This window comes from Harpia harpyja, chromosome 14 (genome assembly GCF_026419915.1).
Source record: "Harpia harpyja isolate bHarHar1 chromosome 14, bHarHar1 primary haplotype, whole genome shotgun sequence".
Lineage (NCBI taxonomy): Eukaryota > Metazoa > Chordata > Aves > Accipitriformes > Accipitridae > Harpia > Harpia harpyja.
Genome location: NC_068953.1, coordinates 24,795,089 through 24,814,955, shown reverse-complemented (window position 1 = coordinate 24,814,955; position 19,867 = coordinate 24,795,089). Strand labels below are relative to the sequence as shown.

At 42.2% G+C, this 19,867-nt stretch overlaps 1 protein-coding gene across 3 annotated transcripts in view; it reads left to right on the top strand.

The window, feature by feature from the left end:
- Positions 1–19,867, top strand: part of MTHFS (methenyltetrahydrofolate synthetase) — a 79,670-nt gene that overhangs the window by 2,605 nt on the left and 57,198 nt on the right. For 2 of the 3 annotated variants that reach the window (XM_052807790.1, XM_052807789.1), the window contains exon 2: positions 1,153–1,417. In XM_052807790.1, the coding sequence (XP_052663750.1) occupies positions 1,153–1,417 (265 nt within the window). Of the gene's footprint in view, positions 1–548; positions 568–1,152; positions 1,418–19,867 lie in introns of those variants that run through there. The other variant, XM_052807791.1, reaches the window with a different exon arrangement.

Below are 19,867 nucleotides of genomic sequence, written 5' to 3'. Positions count from 1 at the left end.
TTAACTGCTGCGCTGGAAAGAAAGAAAAAAAAGGAGTGAGAACCATATCTCAACTTAGATAGGGGCATTTATCTCTCAGAACGGAGACAGGGCAAAGGCTAAAGCTCAGAAGAGCAAGTTACCCTGCAGTTATGCAAACACAGAGCAGAAGATTTGGTGCTCTCTGTTCTGTAGATAAGCAGAGTTTCTCAATTGTCTGATATTTTTGACAGATTTTTGCAAGTGTGTAGAATAAGAATAAATCACATTTAAATGAGAAGGGACACATTTGTATTTGTTTTGTTCAGATGTAAGTAACAAAATAGGTAAGGTACTAGAGAAAGAGAAGACAAATTTTTAAAAACCTTCTCTCAAATTTTAATGTGGAATTCGATCTGGAATGGGGCAGAGACATAGTGAGGCATGAATCTGCTAACACTTTTTCACCATATAAGCATTTTTTATTTTCCTTCCTATATTCAGTCTTTTATAAGCCCAGCACAGCGAACCTAAATCAAAAAATGGGAAGGCCATCTTTCCTTCAAGTTCTGAAAAATGTGCAGTAATAAGATCACCTATTAGAAGCAGGTAATGTTTGAAGTCATATATCTGAACTTGCTGTAGGGAAGGCGTTTCAGGTTAAAAAAAGAAAGAGAGGGACCTCGTCTTGGAAGACTTTGTGCTCTGCAGTTATCTGATGCTAATTTTCTTTTGAGTTATTATCACTGATGCGCTTCTCATTCTACCTAGGCCTGGATGAGAGATGCAGTGTGTAAAAAGGGTGAAAGAAAAGGAGTGCAAAAACCTCGTGTCTTGCATAAACTTGCAGTTCTGACCTGCTGTATCTTTCTCCAGGGATGTTGGGCATTTGAGGATGCCTGCACTATACAGCACAAACGTTTAAAGGATCAGGAGATTGTCTCCAGAGTTGTTTTTTGCTGGCCCAAACCTGTGTTACAATGTTTTGTTTACTAGGTGCAAAAATTTGCCTATTTTGATTTCGCTGATGGTGTAAATGTTGGAGTAGGAAACAGTCAGTTTATTCTCTCTATGATGCACGGTAGTTTGTATCTCTACCTTTTTCAATGGATATTTTGCTCCAGCTGTGTGTTTAATTAAAGTCGATCTTTTAATAAACTTTTCATAAACTGATTGCATCAATTTCCCATGTAGGTGATTAGCCATCCCAAGTACCAAGAATCCAAAAGAATTGCAATCTTCCTGAGCATGCCAGATGAAATCCAGACAGAAGAAATCATTAAGGACATTTTTAAGCAAGGCAAAGAGTGTTTCATCCCACGTTACAAGCCTCACAGCAATCACATGGACATGCTGAAGTTATCATCAGCTGAAGACATTTCTTCACTTACTTTGACATCCTGGAATATTCTTCAGCCTAGTGATGATGACAGTGCAAGAGAGGAGGCTCTTGCTGGTGGTGAGTATTTTCTTCCTACATTGTGGGGTTGTTGAGCAGGAGTAGCCTGGAGGCCAGTAGGAAATAATCTGATAGCAAGAGTGAAAAGAAATGTTACGCTTCGGTTTTATATGTTGTAGAGGTGCTTAAGTCAATGTAAGCAGACACTCCTTTCTCTTGCCTGTTTTTCTCCACCCTGTGCCACCCCTGTGATATGCCAGCAGGGCAGGAACAAGACTGCACAGTTGATCCAGCTGAAGGAAACTCAACCCTCCGTATAAATCAGCTTCTTGGTCCAATTCATGGACATCATCAGTGCAGTCTCAGCAAGCATAACGTAGGGGCTTGTGAAGGAGGCAGGGCCTTGCCGGGAGTGGCTTCAGCTGCCATTGAAAGTCATGGGGATTCACAGTTTTGGGATGCACTCTGAGAACTTTAGTTTGCACTGTCTGAAAGGTAGGGAGCTTTCCAGGTGATGCCTGTAGGCTGACACGAGAATTTTCTGAAATCTTTGATCCCGCAAATTGTATTGCATGGATGAATCACAGTGCTGATATGGAGCCTGCCCATGCAGAACAGCTCTCTGGACTGAGACCTTAGGCTGAAAATAAAAGGACTTTCTTGTAGGCCTGGATGAATATTGCAAAGTCTTTTCCATCACTATTGTCCCACATTTTTATTGTTATCTTATAATGCTGTCTCAGTCACTGGATTCTTCATAAGGCTGAAAAGTTAAAAGTTCGTTTAGATCTAGCTAGTGGCATGTGTGTTTTGATCCCCAAACAACCTCTCTCTTTCTTAACCTAAAATTCCCAACTTCTACAAACTCGTAAACAAACTTACTTTTTCTTTGTCTACATTCATTATTTGCATTCTTTTTGTAAACGCATATCTTCCTGTAACATCTGCAGAAATGTTTAATGTTATTAATGGGAAACTCATGTTGAACTCACGCTTGAAACCTCAGTCTGGGAAAATTTTCTCTAGGTGGAAATTCACCATGCAGACAGCTTCCACACCTCACAGACTTACCAGCTTTTTAATGCTTGATAAAGGAACATAACATTTATATGACTCTGGTTGGTTGAACTTGGGTTTGTATTTGCTTTCAGATGCCAATGTACTCTCCCAGAACACTTCACTGTGTTTGTTTCTCTTTTATTTTCGATCTCTACCTCTTTCCTAATTCGGAACCCTTTCTGTGTGCACATTTTAGCTAGCAAGGGATTTCACTCCTTCATACAATCATCTTCTTTACATTTAATATTTAGCACTGTTACTTGTTTTCCTAATTTTTGTCAAAAATTTGTGTATATTGATGGGATTTTGGGGCTTTAGAAGGTAACCCTTAAAATGTCCAGGGTTTTGTTGACTGAGCTTCGTTCAGGCACTCTGGACAAGCTTTTGTACTACTGATAAGGTGCTGTTAATTGAATTTAACGAGTCTGTTGCAGACATCACAGAGTAAACACACAACAATTTTAGGTCCGATGGGAGCAAGGACTACCTGGTGTAGAGTGCACTGAGATATACCTGCTGGTGACAGCCCAGGTGCCAGGCAGTGAAGATGGGGGAAAGCAGTAGCAAGCTTTGGTACCTGGCTATTTATGGAGCTGTTGTTCTGTTCTCTGCACCAGGGCATGGTTATAGGCAGAGAGCAATGCTAAACGAGCTACTGCAGTCTACAGAGAGATGCCAAGAGAGCGGTTGTAACAACTTGTATATGTCCATGTCAGACTCGTTCTGCCTGAAGCTCGATTTTAGTTGGTTTATACTCAGTAACTTAGGAATAATTCGGTTTGGATTGGAAGTCAGACCTTGGTCCTTTATCCTTGGACAGCTTTTGTAGATTAGAGAATAAGTTTAAGTTTTATTCACTATTGCATAATCAGATCCCCCCTCCCCTCCAATTTGTCCCTACAGAAACACACACTGCATCTCAATGTGTCTTTAAATTCCTTTTGCTGGATTTTTTGTGTCAGTTATTATATTTTTTGAACTTTGGTACATTTGTAGGAATGCAAATTGCCTTACTACTACATCCATCCTCCATTGTTGGAATTATGCATGGATGAAACATTTATCTCTGTGATGTTATCAAATACTGTGGTGATCTGAGGCATTTACATTGTTATAAGGAGATAACATGGTGTTACATTAGTAATGTTCCCATTGCTGGCATAAGTTGCTATGTAATTTCCAAGAAATACCCTGCAGGTATATAAATAAGTCATGTCATTTCTGAGTGTATTCATTTTGCATGACAAAAAGCTTAAATTCACACTGTCCTTAAAACTTCAGGCACAGTTATTGTGAAGAATAGCTCAAATATAAGACCAGGTGTAATTTTTGCAGAGTTTCCCAGTCTTTGGTAGCACTCACAGGCAGTGCTGAATAGACATGAACCCCTCCTTTTGGAGACAGTCCTTTTTCTGTTGGATCAGAGTTTACCCATTTTCATCTTGGCAGTAGACTACATTGCACCTTGTTGGCATAAACAAAGATCACTGCAGTTTGGTAGTAGGTCTGTCATCTTCTCTACTATGTATGGGTGACAGTAATTGTCATATGAGAAGTTGCTTTCTTTGAGCTAAATGGGCACAGTGACAGAAAGAACAAAGGTGGAAGAAGTTCAGATATTTTGTTTGGAGTAGGGGTGTATGTAGGTGCATGATTTGGTTCATTTTCAGCTATACCTGCTGAAGGATTTAGACAACTTCTGCAGCAAGCCAGTGGTACCTTGTCTTAAGAGGTACCAATTCCCATTTGTATCCTTGCCCTTCAGAAGTATAAATGTGCACTGGTATTGGGTTTTGCCCAAGGTAATACTTCTGCTGAAAGTTCAGGCGGGTTGCAGTAATTGTTTACAGGAGTGTAGATACCTTGCACAACTTTGGAAGGAGTAAATCAGATAAAACCATGCTCCCTGTTTGCTTTTTATCACAACTCCTACAGAAATTTAAAGGACATTTCCCCAGCAGCTCTAATTTCAATGTGGTTTAGGGAGGCGGTGTGATTCAGCGGGCTGGACATGGGTTTCCTCATTTGTAATGTTATTTATTATTACTTAAACCTGCTCTTAGAACTGTGGGTGAAAAGCTAAGTTATTCCTCTGAAAAAGAGATTCTTACTGGGACTCAAAAAAAAAAAGGAAAAAAAAGACTAGGTTGAGTATCTCCATATGGTAAAATTCTTGGAGGTGGCTTCTTTGAAGGGAGGCAGGTGGCCAACTTTGCACTGACGAATCTCAACCGGAAGTCTTGGACCTAAGCAAATATTATGCTTAAATGTTCACAACTAAACTGAACTACTGACTAGTAGTTGAAGGTGTACAATAAATTATAGACAACTTTTAAAACATTCACCTGGGTGATGGGGAGAGGGGTTTTGGCCTAGGTATTTTTCTTGGGCTGAAAAATGAAGAGTTACTAGAAATTATGGCTCTGAATCTGCTTACTCTAATGGATTGTGAGGTGCTCTCCTAAGAAATGCAAGAAAACGGGTTTATGTGTCCAAACTTAATTCAGCCTCTTTATCTGTGTAAATTCTGCCCCGGTCTTTAAGTACATTATTACATAGTCCTTGCCCGTTTGATTTGAGCTCATTCAAAGGTGAACCCAGATGGAATGATCTGGGCTTTTTCAAAGATGCAGAAGATGAACACTGCTTCCTGTTAATGAATGCTGCTAACAAGTGTGCGCTCAGTCATTTGCTTTCTCTCTGTTCAAGTTAGAGCTGCAGGCCTTTTTTACCACACATTATTCAAACCTTGGTATGGAGACTGAGGTCATCATTTCTGTATGGGATCTTCATCACTACAACATTCAATGACTTAAAGATATTCACTAGTATTTACAGATGGAGAAGCAGCAGAGGCTCGGGATCCTGGTTCCAGCCTGAGTTGTGCAGAGGAGCTGCCCCAGTGAACACAAACGCTTTTGCTTGTTTTTCCAAACATTACAGTTTCTTCTCTGTTCCCTCCAAAATGGTAATTTCCCAGACTTGTCTCGTCCTTGGGCTAGACCCCCTTTTCCAAGCTTTAATTTCTCTGCCACCATAATGCCCCTTTCCATCCTTCTGCTCTTTGCCCAGCCTAACTGAATCTCCCTCTCCAAGTGTCCTTCTCTGGCCTTTCTCTCCATATTCCCATTTCTTCCTGCTCTCAGTCCTAGCTTGTCATTTCAGGGGCAGCTGGGCCAACATAAATAGCTTGCCCTTGCCAAAAGGGAGGAGATCATGTGCTTTGTCTTCTCTCACTTGTCTGCTTCCAGACATACAAGATTCACTGTCCCAATTTACTCATTTCCTTCCCCACTGTGCTGGCTTCTTTCTATTTTTCATTGGCTTAGAAGAACTCCTTCTCTGTTAAATAGTACTTTTGTACTAAACAGTACAAAGATATAGTTTTGTGATTGTTTCTTTTGGGCTGTGCCTGATTAAATAAGCCTCTGCCCTCTCTCCTCCCCTTGCTCCCTACCCTTCCTCTCCTGCACCAGCACAGATGCCCCTGCAGCCACGTTGGGAGCTATACAGGGAACCAGTCTTGGTTAGAAGTAACCCAGCACCAATAAAAGGCTCTTCTTTCAGACAGAGCCACCACACAGGTTTGGACTGATGCTACTGAAGGGCTAGTAGGAACCTGGTGATGAGGGGTTGTGTAAGCGGGTGGCATGCCAAAAAAAATCTTAGTGAAACTTCAGTCCTCATTTCCTTCCGTGTTTCAGTTCCCAGTCTTGCCCCAGTCAGCGGGACTAGGAGCAGCCACTGAAATGAAAGTCCTTTGGAGTCCTCGCAGTTGGGAGCAGGGCTGGCAGGAGGAGCTGAGCCTGCAGCTCTGTGTTATGTCTTTGCAGCAATACTGGCTTAAGGGGTTTTCCCTCCTCATGTTTTCAGCATGTTCCTGCCTCTCTGTGGTAAGCTGGATCAGCTTGCTGATCTGGATGAAGGGTATTTTCCTCCTTTCCTCTACCATGTTTTGGTTGGGATTTTTTTAACCTAGATGAGTGGATCCAGATTACCTGGTGGCCTTATCAGTGCAATGTGTGTGGGGTGGGAATGAGTAGCCACAATGGAGGGAACATCCCCTGTAAACTGTCGCTGGCTCGTAGAGAGAGTCCTGGGGCCACCCACGCCGTTGTGACTCCAGCAACGGTGTGGAGAGGCCCAGTGCTCACCCTGACACATCTTTCCTAAGCCTGTGCAAATGACAGGTTTTCAAACGTTTACAACATTGTGTAAGCCCAGCTCAAATGGATTTGAATGGGGCTGAAGCAACATCGTTGACACAGAGGGTACTACAAGCAAGATTTCAAGTTCTTGCCTCAAAGCATAGAGCAACAGAGCTTCCCCATTGCTGTTTTTTGCTAGCTTTGTTCTTAGAAACAAGTGAACCATTTTGCCTGAAATAAAAGAAATATAACCCCCCGCCTCAGTCTGGCATAAATACCCCAGCTGAAAAATGTCAGCACTTGAAAATATAGCATCTTGTATGTAATGGGGAATGCTGAATAATCTGCTACTACTCTACTAAAGCATAATGTATTTTTGCTCCCAGAAATCAATGTATTAAGAACTGGACTTGTAATTTGCAATTTAGTTTGGAGACTTTTGGCATTTTCAGTACTGGAAACTTTGGTGGCCTACCGATCACAGTATTTGTGTTGTACCTTCAAGATACTTAGTGAAATATTACTAGATAATCCATGCTTTAAATAACGGTATATTTATTATTAATAATAAGGAAAGATCCAGATTTCAAACAAATGAGGAAATACGTCTAGCAGCAACTTCTTGCAGCTTCATTTTCACATAACCTTTTGAATGCTGGCTTTTAAGGTTAGGGTAGTTACATCTTTCTGCCCTTACAACTTCCAGAACACTTTGAGACTTGCTGTAGCATAAATTACAACATGCTGGTAGCAGAAACAGCCAGGGACAGTTTACCTGCATGGATCATATTTGGTTTATGAGAGCTATTTATTGCCAGGAAGGGTGACCCTCTTGCAAGGAAAGTGCTGGCTACCTCTAGGCTACAGATCCAAGCAACCTCAAGTAGTTTGAAATTATTCTTGAGCCATATTTTAAACTTTGCCATTGGGATTTGCCCTGCAGAAACATTGTAGTCTTTAGAAGCTTTTCCACCTGTCTTTAAACTTCTGTTATTTATTCATACATTCAAAGAGGCTGCATTTGCTGCCAGGACTGATGGCCTTGTGATGCTGTCACGGTCATCAGTATTCTTAGTTATTCCAAATTTTAGCACAGTTCTTCAGAAGTGTGACTGAAGTGGTGGCAATACAGTCTTAAGAGGAATAGGTTTAACTTACAGATGCAAAATAAAATGGGATGTAAAAAAAAAGATAATGGGTTGCCTCCCTCTCCCCCCCCCAAAAAGATGTGCCAGAAATGGGAGGGTTTTGAAATATGAGGCATGTTAGAGTTTAGAAATAAAAAACAGTGTGAGGAGAAAATGCTGTGCCTTGAAGCACAGGGAAGGTCTAATATGCTACTTCAGCTCCATTAGATGTTGTATAGCTGTACATGAAGGCATAATGGGACCATACAAAATGATGCTAATCATTCTGAAAAAAGACGTGTAGTAAATAATGCTCGGGGGTAACTGTGAATATTTAAATGAGATATATGCAGATTGGAATGTATCTGGAATAAATTAAATACGGGTATGTGAAAAGCAGGGATATTAAATATTACTGCTTAGGAAAAAAAAACCCCAAATACCCCAAACAAGATTGTAAAGTGATTGAGGGTACTATTAGATTTTCTTTTCCTCCGGGAGACTTGATTAAAACTTACAGTACAAAATATGTCAAGGGATAGATTATAATTTAAAATCTTTTTACACTGGTCCTAAAAAAGAAAACCTGAGAGCATGGCATGAAACAAAATTGAAAATCAAGGCTTAGCTCTTAATGTAATTTATTTTTTAATGAAATGATTTAAAGTTTGGAATGAACTTCTGCTTGGAGACAATGAGCCATAGTATTTTGATATGCATAAGGAGAACAAATTCAGTGCAAGTGAGGCATTAACATTCTGGTGATGAGTTGTCTTGTAGAGAGAGGATGCTTCCCCTCACACAGTACAGGAGCACTGGACATGCAATCCAGCATCATGTGTTTTTACAAGAATCAGGAAATCTCACAACTTGTAGCTGTGTAGCAATAACTTAAATTTCTTCCTACCTCTGCAGCTGCAGTCCCCGGCTTATCCCGTTACAAACAGGTTCTGGTTTCTCTTTACCTGTGGGCATTTGGAGTGTTCCTCTAAGCATCTAATTATATTTGTATTAAGCCCTTGGCTCCGCTGCCTTCTGACAGCTGTGAGTTGTACTGGTTAGTTAGTTGTAATGTGAAATATTATGTTCCTTATTATGTTAATATCATATTATGTTCCTGTGATGTGTGAAATATTATGTTCTTTGTATCCATTTTAAATTTGCTGCTTTCAGTTCAAGTGCGACCTCATTCTTCTATGATAAGTAAATAAGGATGTTTGATTTACTTTCTTTTTATTATTGTTTAGTTAAACCTGAATTATATCTATTGTATTTTTTTTCTATCAAACTTTGTCCATTTACTTACTCTCATACAGAAGCTTTTCTAGATCTGTAAGAGTTCCAGCCATTGCTCTTTCAACCTTTGCAATCCCTCTGATGTTATTTTGGAGAAAAGATACCTGAGAGAAAATTTTATGTCCAGGCAAAGAAATACTGTGAAATGTATGTAGTGGCACTGTAGACGTTAATTCTTTCTGTATATACCATAACACTGCTTTTCAAATCAGGTAACTGGGCAAATCTTTTTCACCGATTCCCACACAGGTATCCCACAATGATGCATCATTACAAAAATGCCTGTTCCAGTATTAAAGGTCCGTAAAATAATTTTACATTATTCTGTCTAGCATGTTCTGTAACAGGTAGAGCTAGGAAAATGCCTGCTTGGAAATAAAATATTTAAGGTGTTGGACCCAACTGTGGTAGCAACTGTTACCCTCAGGGTTTTTCTGCATCCTAGCCTTCAGTTGAAAGACGTGGGACTTCATCCCTGGTGCTGGGATTGCTCTTTCCTGCAGCTGGTGTCTGCCCTTCTCCTTGATGTCTGCACCAGCTTCCACAGCTCTCTGAAACAGCTTAATAACAATCAGCACCCAATTTGCTAGGTGAACGCAGACACTTTCAGCTGAGCTTCTCCCAGTGCTTCTGTTCAGAAACAGGTACGGCATGATTACAAAGAGTCTCTTTCTTTGAAAGGCTTTGAAAAAATGCTCTGTAATGCAAAAGTTGATGTGTTTATGTGGCATCACTTTGTAATGCCCTTTGGTGTCCTTATGTCCTGAATTTCCTTGGTGCAGACTAAACTGTCAACACTGTATGGTTTAATTTTAATACCACCTGTGCCAGGCTATCCTGCAGTGAACCTGGAGGGCTGAGAGCTCTGGAACACTACAGCTTTTTGCTTTCATAAAGTTCATTAAGGCTTTAAAAGAGTGCTTTTCCTTGTAATCATCTGAAGTGTCACATCCATGTTTGCCTTCTTGCAGAAAACATTCTCTTTGCACTCAGCAAAACAACTAAAAAGATTACTTCTGCTATAATCAATTAAAGTTTAAAGAGAACTGAAAGCAACATAGGCAAGGGCTTTAAATTCACTGCAAGTGACTGTCAAGTGTTTTGTTTCAAAGAAGGCTAATTTTGCTACAGTGAGTGTGAAGAATAGCATTGTCATTTTCTTCATACTGTTTCCTGGAGACAGGAGTCTCTGAAAAGCAAGTAAGAGGTTAGGTTCATTTCTGGAGTGTGGCATGAGTCTGTACAAGAAACTCATACAGGGGAAATGCAAACATGCGAGTATCTTTGGCTGCGGCAATTAATCCAGAAATGTTTGTCTTCCTTTATTTTCATATTTGGAAAGGAAGAGCCAGCACCAAGCTCATCTCAGTGCCTTTGTGCATGTAATCTGGACAATCCGGAGAACAGGAGAGGAAGCTTTTTCCTGCTGCCCGCCTGTGTAGGGTGATGTGGATTGAACATGCGGTTCGGTGAGACAGCTGAGCCCTGCTAGCACCCGGCTGGTGCCAGAAGGGGCAGTCCTTCTGCCTTTTTCTTGCTTCCAGCTCTGTGCTCCCCTCGTCCTCCCAGCCCTGGTGCCATCTCCAGTATTCACTGCTGAGCAGATTCAGCTCATGAATCTGGCAGAAGATTGATACTTTTTTCTTTCTTTTTCTTAGGATTGGTTTTCTGCCAGTTTAGTGGGCTATTAAATTAGGTCAGCACTTTTTCAGCTACATAAGATTTGTCTTCCTGGCACAGTTAATCCCCACTGTCTTTGCTGAGATTGAAAATACACTGTCATTTCCCCTGTACAGTGGGAAATTCCTTGGACCTGGCCAAGAGCCACTGACTTTCAGGGAGCAGGAGACTCATGCTCCTGTTTCACGGTGTAAGGATAGCTCTTGGTCTTCATGCTTGGCATCATAACTGGACTCAGTTCCTGCTTGTGCTGGCTGTTGGGGATGTAGGATGGGAATCAGCTTTTGGGGTGTAGATGGAGGGCAAGTTCCTCTCCAGGAATGACATGAAGTCCATTGCCGGCAGGTGTCAGTATTCCATATATTTACTATGGAGCGTTGGTGTCATTTAGGCTGTTTCCCTATAATTAAAATCTCATCCAGGCATTGTACTCACTCACACTGGAGAACATGTTCTCCAGCCTAATGTTCCCCAAAAAATCAGGGGTTGGAGTGAGGGAGGTGGAGGATTTCGGGGAGAGTTGGGATTTTTAAGCTGTGCAAGCTTAAAAAGATAAAAGAAAATCTTGTGATGGACGAAGCAGGATTTCTCAGCTGTTGTGATGTTAACAGGTCTGACACTAACAGTGAAGGTGCCATCACCTCCAAACCAGCTGACTCTGCATGTTCAGTAAACCCTGCCTGTAAGCATGCCTAATGTTCCCATCAAGTGGTGTAACTCCTTACAGCAGTCGGGTTTATGCGCTGATGAAGAAGTTGATGCCTTAACTGTTCATATTTCACAAGCGGTTCTGCATATTTTACAATAGGCTGTATGCTGAGTGAGTCAAAGGGCATTGGAAATATTGATAGTGATGCATGATGTATTGAAAAAATCCCCAAATGATTCACTTCTGTCATATTTTGATTTTAAAATACCCAGACAGCAGCATGCAAAAGAGGACCAAGAGTGAAGAAATAAAGTAGTCCACATGCACATGTATCGAGTTGAAGTATTTAAATAAGTGCTCAGATAAACACTATGGGAAGTGTAGCTGATAAGATCTTAAAAGAATTTAATGTAAAAACACATAAAGATACACAAAGATTCTTGTATCTTAGGCTGCAGCAGTGTTATGACAATCCCGACAAACAGTTCAAGCACCAATGCCTTGTGAGTTTCTCTAAAGGAGCAGATTTGCAGTCAGCATTTGCTGATTTAACAAGATGTGTTGATGTGCTGTAAAGTGGCTCTAATGCCGTTTGTCCTCTCTTTGGAATTGCTCCTTGGTACATCTTGTTTCAGAGTATTTTGGTGGTTTAAAATCACAGGAGAACCCAGGTGCAAGCCTTTGAACCAAACATTTTTCGTCGCCCTTTTTTTCCCAATCAAACTGTTCTAACTCTGCTCACATATCTGAATATCAGGAGCAGATAAGTCATTTTTCACAGACTGATAACTAAAGCATTTCTAAGCAATTATTTCCTTTACTCTGAATTTGCAAGCCCAGACATTTTTGTAGGTGGCATTGAGTGATTATGGTTTATTTACAGGGCTTACACAGACTTGATGAATAATAGTGAAATAGGAAAGTACTTGTTCAAATTTTCTTTTAGGTAGGCATTTGGCAAATTCTGAAAATGAGACACCGGACCTCAGCTGACTGTAAGTTAAACCTCAGGGGAAATGAGTGTGATGGTTATAGCCTCACAAAGTCTTGCCACATTGTGAAACCGGCTAGATTTGAACACCAGTCTTAGCCTTCCTTATACAGTAGCTTCCCTGATGACACATGAAAGGATATTTATTTGTGGAGCAGGATAGGTTTGTTCGTGCAGGGCTGACGTACTACAGTTGATGCTGTGCAGTACACTTAACCTTTCAAATGCATTGGCACTAAATTTGTAAGATTTTGTTTTAAATGAATTCAAAATAGAGGGTGTTTGCTTGGTCGCAGCTTACTAGCACAGGAGCTGATCAAATAGCTTTATTAGTGTGTTTTGCAGGTTTAATAACAGGAGAGTGGCAGCCACTTGTTTGTTTTAAACCTGTACAACTGATAGCTATCATGTAGCTTCTCAGGGAGAAGTATAAATATTTTATTATGCTGTAGTTCAGAAGGGCAAGTGTGAACTGTGGAGACCAGTGTTTCATGCTGACACAAAGCACTGACATGGATGAGTAGACAGATAAACGCTGAGTTGCTCAGTGCTTGTTTGTAGATTCTGCTGATGGTTCTATTTTCTGCAAAATATTTTATTGAAGTAATAACAGAAGCTGTCTCGGTCATGCCAGTGGACCAATTACCTGGGGCGTGCGGATTGCAGAGGAGATAGTCTGCTTGGCATCTATATGTATGTAAAAGGTAGATTGGTGGGTTATGGGTGTACATAGATGTGGGTAAAAAGTTTTTAGAAGACAAAAGGACACAAAACCTTCCTGGTGCCTCCAATTCCCATACATAAATAGGAATGAAAATAAAGCAAGTGATTGCCCCTGGTGTTAAAAGCATTTCTCCCTGGATGAGGTGAGCATGAGCCTTGAGGGCCTCACGGTGTGCACCATAGCAGGAGACCATGGATGGAGCCTGTGGGATCTGGATGTGATACTTCAATTTTTGATTCCTGTGCCTACCTAGTGCACACTGGGTAAAAAGTGAGCATCTCTCTGGCTCTCCTTCTAAAGCAACATATGTCTATGAATAGTTAGAAAACAGTAAGTCCTGCTGAAGTGATGTGGTACTGCACAATTAAAGGTGTTCACACAGGGGAAACACCTGGAGGAAAAGCTACTCACTGTGGTTTAAAATGAGCTGGTTTTTCAATCTAATATGAAACACAACTTTTAGTCCGCTTAGGTAACTGTTTGGGGTCATAAGGAGACTACAGAGTGAGCACTAGAGGAGGGCTGTTTATGAACAACCAATAGCAAATATCTACAAGAGAAAAGAATGGATTTTTCTCAAACTCATGTCAGTAACTTGGAATATTTTTCATGTAGTTCCCAATATTAGTGCAGAGGGGGAGTCAGTGGGGCAATGCTGATTTACAGTAACTGAGGATCTGATTCTTTGTGTTGTAACTTGGGTTTCCAAGGAGAGGAGAATTCATGCTGAGCTTCTGATACTGATTTTCAAAGGCTGTATCATGTGCGCAAATAGGAACTATCGGATAAGAGTTTCCTTTCTGCTGAAGGGATTGCATTTGCATTTTAGCAGACTGGCTGGGGTAAAGTTAAGCGATGTAACTGCTTATATCTGAGATCCCCTGTGTTACTGGAAGAAGTCAGCATCATTGGTTTTGGTTGAATGACTGTTTTTCAAATGCTTATCGATTGCAGCAAAGGGTAATGTTTTTGTCTCCTTGCTCATTTGACTGGGGATATAACAGTATCTGGCTTTTCCAGGGCTTACTTGGGATAAGGAATTGGTTTCCTCTGGAAGCAATCCCAGCCCTTCCAGGAACCATACACCTTGGTAGGGTCTGGATTAGGCCTGTTGTGAACAGATCTGGCATTTCCCTTTTTGACCTTATATCAAGGCGAGTGTGTAAAAGCAGAGATGCAGCGCTTGAAACCAAGGGCAGGTTTTTTCCAAAGGGCAGAAAACTTTTATCTGGAAGGAAATACTAAGCTGTTAGCAACCTCAGTAGTGGTGTGAGGGGCACCCCGGGCATTCTAGGGAGAAGGCTTTGCACTAGTCATAAAGGGGAAGGGATTTGTTTTGTTGCAGCATAATTGAAATATTTGCTTTTGTGGAGTTGTTTTCTCTGAGGTCTGGTGATTAACCGGGACCACGGTGTTAGGTGCTGTCTAAATACAGAACAAGATGATGATCTGTGCCCTATAGAGTATATGTTGAGAAGCTAATACCTACCCAAGAGACCTAACTATGTTGATGCTGACAGTGGTTAAAGTTACAGTAGTGACTCTGTCATTAATTAGAACTTTCTGAGTTATTCCAACTCATTGGCTCATACCTTGCATGTCACCAAGACTGTTACTTAAAATGTTAGGATCAAGTGATTGAGTTAATTTTTTCCTCTCTGCCGGGGTAGCAGATAGAGAAGCAGCAGATGGTTACTGCACTCTCTTCATTCTGAAAAGTAAGGTTTTCCTGCAAAAGGGTTTGGTTTTTTTCTCCATTGTGGTCCTTGCTAGATCAGAAAAGGACCAAAGTAAGCTTTCATTCCTTGTAAATGAACACCTTTCAAATATTTGTCAGCTCCGCAGAGGTTGTGCATAGACTGATCTGACATTGTTGATGGGCGTGCATAACACCATAAACACGCCTTTCCTTTAAACAGAAAGTTGTTCTTGTCCTGGTTCTTCTGGTCCTGCACCTTATGTAAACATTTACATCTGAGCAAAGAAGGGGAGTCCCTGACTACCACCGCAGTGCGAGCTGTGCCTGCTGAAAAGCTTTTTCCTGCCCAAGGTACCAGGCTGGGAAGATCAAGCCATCCTTATGGTGATGGAGTAAACGATGCAAAAACTTCTGTGCTTCAGGGAGAAGCTCAAACTGCACAGCTGCTGCTGTGAGGAGCAGCAGCAGTGGCATACAGAGCTGATTGCTGTCGACCTCTTGTAGGCTTGAGCTCAGAAGGCATCTGTGCTGCGAGCATGATTTTTATGAGCACGTTGCCATTCTTTACAGGGACACAGGAGTTGCTGCAGGTCAGCCTGTGCCTCATCCTCTTGTAAGTGCTTTGGAGGCGAGGATCGAAAGAGTCCTAGCTCCCACTTTGATGGGTCCCAGGGCCTTCACCGTGTCTACAAAGCAAGTGGCGGCGAGGGATGAGAAGGTGGGATGGCAAAGTATTTCAGTTTCATCTTCCATGAGGACTGTCTCATGGAAGGAGGAGGAGATGAATGACCCCACACAGCTGGTGGCAGTGGGCTGGCGGAGCCCCGTCAAACCTGCGAGGATAGGGGCCATGCTGGCTGTTCCTACTGGGGGCAGGACAAGTCCCCAGCAGTCTTTACATGACCTGTATCTGTGCAGTTTGATGGACTCTTCTGTAATTAACCATTGTCAAGAACACTTCTGAGAATGCTGGCTGGCATTTCAAATAGGAACATCAGATTAGGAGAAGAGAGGTAATGAGGTGCAAGGAGAAAATCCTTCCCTGGGGAACAAATCAAACCTGATATCATCATGAAGGGTAATGAGAAATGTACTGCCGAACTGGGGAGATTCACCGCAGCTGCCTAGAGGAAGTGAAACCATGTATTCCTATTTAAAACACCAGAGAGGGGATGCTGATGGTTTTGGTCTGCTGGTTAAGTCAGGGGACATGCAGCTTGCACACCTGCCTTTTGCTCGTAGTTTTGCCACACGTTTCCTGAGTCCTTGGGCAAGTCATTTCACTTCTCTGTGACATAAGGTATGTCTACATAGATGTTTGCAACTCAGTGCAAACAGAGTGTGCCTGTACACCCACATGGCAGGTTCTGGAGCTATGACTGTATCTACACTGCTAAATAACACAGGGCTAAGTGGCACAGACTAGTCCTGTCCACACTACACAGAACTTGGACTGTCTCTTCTTTTTTGGTATCACATGATACCTCTGTGGCCCCAAGGCAATGCTGGGGTTTTTTTCTCTTTTCCCCAGTTCATAGTATCTTTAATAATATGAGGCCTTATGGCAGACCATCACAACAGTATTTTTGTAGCATCAGTCTGAGGATTTATATTGAATATTCTGGCATGTGGCAGGAAAGCCTGTGTCTGGAGAAGCAAAAGCAGTTTTGTTGGTGTAGGAGGAGTGCACAGAGCGGAAGGAGCCAAACCTGTACTCTTCTGTCTTTACTGCCCATGGGAATCCTGTCCCCTGGAGCGAGCATGGGTGTCACTTGGACTGGCAGTGCCAGACAGTGTGCTGACAATTCAACAGTATTGACCACCTGTGATCCTGTAAATCAATTTGTTTTCTGGCTCTGCTGTATTTAGCAGTATAAATGAAACCTGTGTGGCCGTGTCAGCATGGCTGTATGCCCACATTGATAGATAAGTCAGGGTATATTACTTCACGCACGGTGCTACACAGTTGAAGGAGCTGTGGCCACAAGAGCTCATGTCATAGATACAGCGAGTATTAGGTGACTGTCATCATAATTGCTAACCTTACTGGGATACCCAGTAGCTTAATTAAGTGTATAAGAAGCATTGATATTCTCTACATAGAAGCTGGAGCAATACATTGTTGCTTGAGACAGTGTTTTCAGCCTTTAGCAATTTGCAGACCACAAGCAAGTATTCCAGGAGAAGCACGTATTACCTATAGCAAAACCGTCCTGACTGTGAGTGTGCTTTCCTGGGCTCTTGGCATGTAGTCATAGGACCCTCGGGGATCCAAGAACCACCAGTTAATGACTATGGACACGTGGGGGACAGTGGACATTACAAGGAGAGGGATAGAAGTAGGTAGTGAATGTGAGCCCTCTCTTAGCATGTTTTACGAGGCACTAAAAACTGATTTGATGCCCAAATACCTGCTCTGTCTTCTCAGGGACAAGGATGCCATTTCACACAGTGGTCTGTGGGAGCAAGGGGAGTAGGATGTGAGAACAGAGCAAGCCTGCAGGGTGTCCTGAGTGGCAACCGGTGGTCCTGCAGGGCTGGAAGGGCCTGGGAGCATGAGGGCCCTATGCCAAGAGGGGTAAGATGTTCTTACCCTCACCTGCCATCCTGTTGATGTACTCTCATTGCTGATAGTAATCTTATGTGTCTGCAATCTTGGTCTCATCTGTGTCTGCAATCTTGGTCTCATCTGTGTGTCACCTCTCATCCTGTGACAACTCTTCCCCCGTGCTGCCGCAGGCACCACAAGAGGTTTTGTTGCTCCCCAAGTTATGTGGCGGGGAAGCGTTTTCTCCATGCAGCTCTCTGCCATTCATTCTAGATCCCGGGGCAGGATTTGGGGCTAATGCTGTTTGAACTGCCTTCAGGCTTCTTGCAGGGTAGCCGTGTCATTTTTCTACCAAAAGTCTTGCTTGGCATTTTACTTAAATCTTGTGCAGTGTGAGTTGCATAGATCTCAGACAGCGTGTTGTGAGTCAGAGCAAAGGCAGTATCGCAGTGCTCCAGCAGAAGAAAAATACAAGGGTAACTATTACAGTATTTACAGCATGATTTTTCATATTGAAACTTGCACAAGCTTGTTTGAGTTATTTGGCATAAAAAATCCGTGATTATGGAGGAGCTGACTCATTAAAACAGTCTGTTTCTCCAGAGAACCCAGAAGAAAACACAGTGCTTTAATACATCTAAGTTCACTCGAGTGTGCCTGGTGCTATCAGTTAAACTACATAGAAAATATCTTTCTTCCCTGCACTGTTCCTGCCAATTCCCTCTTTCCTTAGTCCTTCCCCTGACTTGTCTTCTTCCTGTCTGTAATACAAATGTAAGGAGAAATGGCACCTTTTTACTCTGCAGATTTGCCCCTTGTGTGCATTCTTACCTGCCAGCAGTAGTGACTGCAAATGTTTCCTGCTTTTTGACATGAGAGTCACATGGAGTGAAAACAGTTAAAAAGAAGTGTGTAAGGCAGAGTGTATTTCTTTCTGTGCATCATTAGTGTTTGGTACATACTGGTTTCTGGGCCACCTGAGTACCTATGCAAAGCTGATGTAAAGCAAATTATGGAGAGGATAACTAGTAAGCCCAGGAGTAACTTGGGGAGGATTTGACCTGCTGAATCTATTACTGATCGTGTTAAAGGGGAGATGATCAACTGGTTTCTAGGTCCTAGTTCATAGGCCTGACAGTTGGCAAATACGAATTTTTGCAAACTGAGGAGATGTGACATGGTACGTCTACCATGATGTACATGGTGATACCATAAAAATGGCATCTCTTTTCAGGTGAGACCATACTTCTGCCCTCATGCCTCTTTTCCTCTTTGTTTGCCATTTGCCATTTGTGTGTCCTATGAGTCAAAAGTTGACTGCAGTGTGGTAAAACACTCAGACTCCTTTTTATTTCAACCAGTAATATTCTGTGGTCTGCCCTTTGGCTAACTCCTTCCTCTTACTCCTCTGACCTCCTTAAAAAAGCCTTGCTTCTTAACTGTATGATGCCAGATTTGCAAGATTGATCTTCTCTAAGCATTTCACACTGTGTTGCCTTGCATATTTTATATCAGTGTTTTAATTAAGTCATCAGGTCATGATGGATGAGTGTTCACATCAGTGACTTTTCTCTGAATGATGAACAGTGGAAGGAAATCTCCAGGAACCTGGGAAGTGAGTGCACATGAGTTGGTCTTATGTGAACTTCTAACATGCTTTTCCAGGCTGAGTTTGGAGTTGATACGTGATCTCCAATGGGATCCCCTGGAAACTGAAAAACTCTGCTTAGCTCTGGCTTTTCCACTACATGCTCCCACACATCTCCTTGAACGTTGGGCATCATTCCTCAGCTAGATGTAGTGAGAGCAGCTCAATCCAAAATGACAGGAGAGAGTAGCTTTGGACATAGGAAAAGCAGAAAAATACCTGATGCATCCTAGCCCTGGTGAAGGAGCAGAAGCTAGTTATAGTAAAGCTGCTCAAGGCTAAGTACCGTTCCTGTAACAAGGAAGAAGCAGTGGAATGAGACACAGTATTTGCTTTCTTTCCAGCTCAGGTCAGCTGTGTTTTAGTCTGTGCTAGCTTTCCACTACCATTCCTGCGCTTCTCTCCTTAAGTGTCTGTCTGCTACAGCAGCAAGTAATGAAACTTTCTTTGCATTGTGAAACTAGTAAGTGGGATGTTCCTGCGTTCAGCAGTCCATTCCAGGCCAGCCAAGCTTATTTGCTTATCGGATGTCCTTGCAAGACTTCTCACACTAAACAAACAAGCCTTGCATAAGTAATGGAAATCTGCACACTGGCTGCCTCCATGCCCGGTGGTCGCTCAGCATGGCAGCCAGTTTCTTTTGCCTACCTGGCAGTGATGTGAATCAACTCCTGAAACAAGTGGGCAGCCAAGTGTAAATTGTAGCTGGCTACCTGGCATGATGCCGATCCAAATCCGTTTGCAGAGTATGAACAAAGCAAGAAAAAAAGGGCTTAGCTGATCTTGCCTTTTTATCAGGATCTGGTTGGTGGGGTCTTTTGTCAGGGTTTCAGCAGCCAGTTGGGTCTGTTTTGTCCAGATGATTGGCAGCTTATGCAGCTTGTTTCAGTTTTTTAACTGATTTTGAGTTCTAATCAATCTCAGAAGAGTCTTGGGGACCC